Source organism: Halteromyces radiatus (assembly GCF_025201355.1).
Source record: "Halteromyces radiatus strain CBS 162.75 chromosome Unknown BX664scaffold_2, whole genome shotgun sequence".
NCBI lineage: Eukaryota > Fungi > Mucoromycota > Mucoromycetes > Mucorales > Cunninghamellaceae > Halteromyces > Halteromyces radiatus.
Window position 1 is genome coordinate 2,663 of NW_026251688.1, and position 3,039 is coordinate 5,701.

Sequence of the window (3,039 nt, forward strand, 5' to 3'; positions counted from 1 at the left end):
CCAAGTTCTGACCATCTTTTCACATCTTTTTTTGCACCAAAGAAAGCAATATTGACCGCTTCGACTACCACATGCAAAGGCAACGACAAGCTGTTGAAATCTTGCCACCACACAATGGATTGGAATTTGTCGACCCCAGGACAGGCGCCCTAGTCAAAGTCAGCCAAGCAGAACGGTCCATTCCATACCTTATCAGTGGTCCAACGGTAAGTTTTGGACATTCGTCGACTTTCACCCAAGTTCTGTCTTCCTTCAAAAATGTGCCCCATGGAGAAAACGCAGCAAAAAAAAAAAAAAAAGAAAAAAGAGGAAGGAAATAAAAAAAGTGGGTAAAATGTTTGTGACCACAGTGACGGGGATTTAATTTTTTCTTTTTAACTTTTGGAAAGAAGGTTTTTTTTTTTTTTTTTTTTTTTTTTTGCTTTTCAACCACTTCAAAAATGCCCCACTACCCCCAATTCTTCCTTGCGAATACTGACTATTCTATCAAAAATTACCTACGCTACTTAAAAACCAATGGACAAGACCTTAACGAGAATGACGTAAAGACATACATTCAATGGTATCGAACGGACTTGGATTGGAAAAAGGCGCAGAAAAATATCAGTTTGGGACAGATTCGAGAGTTGGAACGCGCCTTAAACGAACTCAAGGTAAGACCTAAAAAGAAATATATCCAATTCGCCTCTTACCCAACTTAATTTTTACCATCTTTTGTCTTCATTTAGCATTTATCAGACAAAGACTTGAAGGCAACAATCGTGAACACCAATAATCCTGAAACACCCACTATAATCAACAAATACATCAACAAGAACAGTATCAATGCACCTGGGAATACCATCTCCTTTCTACAATCATCTGAACAGTATACATTACCACCACCACCACCACCACCACAACAACAACAACAACAACACGAACAACAACAACAACAACAACAACAACAGCAACAGGCAGCGGCAGCTTCAACGAGCAGCAACAACATACAACTACAGACGTCACAGCCGCAGCAACAAGCAACAAACAAACGGAAAAGGTAATTGTTTATTTGAAAATGAATTTGACACAATCAATCATGAAATAGAAACATTATTAATCAAACTTCCTTCAAAGTGACTGTATAGAACAACTTCCGCAGAAAAGGCAGCAACAACGGCAAGATGATGATGATGACGGTGAACTTCTTGACATTGGAATTGAATATCAACCACCTTCACCAGATGACCGCTACCTTGTTGGGAACTTTGACGCCTCTCAAGCTTTTTACGACTTCCAACTGTTCGTTGCGAATCACAAAGCGAAATATTATCTCGAAAGTCATCTACACCATGTATTGTAAGTTGCGAAATTGATATATGATGATATTCTTGTTGATTTTTTTTTTTTTTTTTTTTTTTTTTTTTTACATATTATTATTGTTTAGGGCGGCGTCATCAATTCTACTTGTCAGGCCTGGAAGGATGCCGAAAGAACTCGTGGACGTTTTTGGTGAACAACAGCTGGATTCTTTCATCAACGACCTACGGACCAGGATTGATATGAACTCAAGAAGGAACTCCCGACTTCCCATGAAGCTCATTTTATATCTTACTTCGATTGTAGAGGTATGATTCTTGCTTGGATGTAGGGGCTACTAATTTCTTATTTTTATTTTTATTTTGATAGGACGTTCTAGCGGGTGTCAAATCACGAACTCAAGGCATGTGTTCTCTACTCTCAATGGAAGGGAAGGCGTTTTCAGTGGACGGCGAATTAATCATTATGGAGGAGGAAGAAGTCCCAATTCCAGGTAGAGTGACTAAACAACAATTCAGGTTCATCAAGTCTTTGGCGAATCTGTAAGTATTTTTAACGAATATGGTTGAAAAAGCAAGCAAACAAAATGAATAGAAATTAACCGCAATTTAACTTTTTGAGGTAGACTTGACAAGCTGCCAAATAAAGTGATAATGGAAGAAATTAAAGAACACGAACTTTGTACTCGGTATCTTGATCCAATACTCTGCGGTTTATTCGACAACCCTTCTGACTCGGTGTTCTTTAGATGGTAAAGTTATTAGAAAAATAAATGGAATACAAAATAGACACTGAATATTAAAGGATTACACTGATTTGGTTTTAGGACTGATCATTCGAACCTGGAATCCAAAAAATCAGCACTTGTGTCGAAACGTCGCCCGGACTCTTGCATCGCAAGACTTAACGGTGTAAAATGGGACAATACTCTTGCATACGGTGAAGTGAAGTGTGCTGGCGAAAGTGACAATCTATATGGCATTTGCAAGGATACACTCCGCGTTGGGCTTTTCAGCAAGAATGCGTTAGACGTTGGTAAAATGAAAGGTATCCTTGGGTTCCAAGCTGTAGGTAAGTCAATTATATAGAAAGGGTTTTATTATCCATGATTAAGTGATTTGTATATAGGACGGACTATCACCTTCTACCTCACGACCCTTCTGAAAGATGGACTTTACACAATGATGGAACTGGCCGAAATCACTATTCCTGGGTCTGTTGATGATTTGCCGAAATATCTAATGGACTTAACGAAGGTACTGCTGGTATTGGATGTATGTGATAACTGGTGCACTCCCGTGGACCTTGACCAAATTCAGCTGCAAAGCCAACGCTCTCGTCCCACTCTTTCAACTCCCTCTTTCTGTCGAATCGTGTCCTCTAGCACCTGTCGTAGTCGCCAATCCATTATGAAGTCTTATTACAATTAGCTTATATTCTACCCTTTTTACCCTACTCCCTTTTAGCTTGTATATATGATGATATGATCTTTTATTCTGATGAAAAAAATAAAGTTGTCTGTTGTCTTGTTTTTCTTTTTTTTTTTTTTTTTTTTTTTTTTAGATCTTTGCGTTAACTTCTTTTTTCATTAAGGCGATAAAGAATAATAACAAGATGATGATTGGGCTGAACTATTCATAATGATAAACTATTCATAATAATAATAATAATAATAATAGTATAAACTTTAGTAGAAAGAAGAAGTGATCAATCAAATTATTATATTTAAACTGCTTCAAA

At 37.5% G+C, this 3,039-nt stretch overlaps 1 protein-coding gene across 1 annotated transcript; it reads left to right on the forward strand.

The window, feature by feature from the left end:
• The first annotated feature begins 428 nt into the window (after positions 1-428).
• Positions 429-2,839, forward strand: BX664DRAFT_382639 (uncharacterized protein). Its single transcript, XM_051549066.1, has 8 exons — positions 429-653; positions 729-1,039; positions 1,117-1,338; positions 1,427-1,607; positions 1,669-1,841; positions 1,925-2,050; positions 2,126-2,370; positions 2,428-2,839. The coding sequence occupies exons 1-8, from the start codon at positions 441-443 to the stop codon at positions 2,727-2,729; spliced, it is 1,773 nt and encodes a 590-aa protein (XP_051402377.1). The 5' UTR covers positions 429-440; the 3' UTR covers positions 2,730-2,839.
• Positions 2,840-3,039: the final 200 nt, after the last annotated feature.

Coding starts and splice junctions, on each gene's coding strand:
- BX664DRAFT_382639 (XM_051549066.1), top strand. CDS start 441: ATGCCCCACTACCCCCAATTCTTCCTTGCGAATACTGACTATTCTATC. Junction 1,040..1,116: donor GCAACAAACAAACGGAAAAG/GTAATTGTTTAT, acceptor CTTCCTTCAAAG/TGACTGTATAGAACAACTTC. Junction 1,842..1,924: donor ATCAAGTCTTTGGCGAATCT/GTAAGTATTTTT, acceptor TTTTTGAGGTAG/ACTTGACAAGCTGCCAAATA.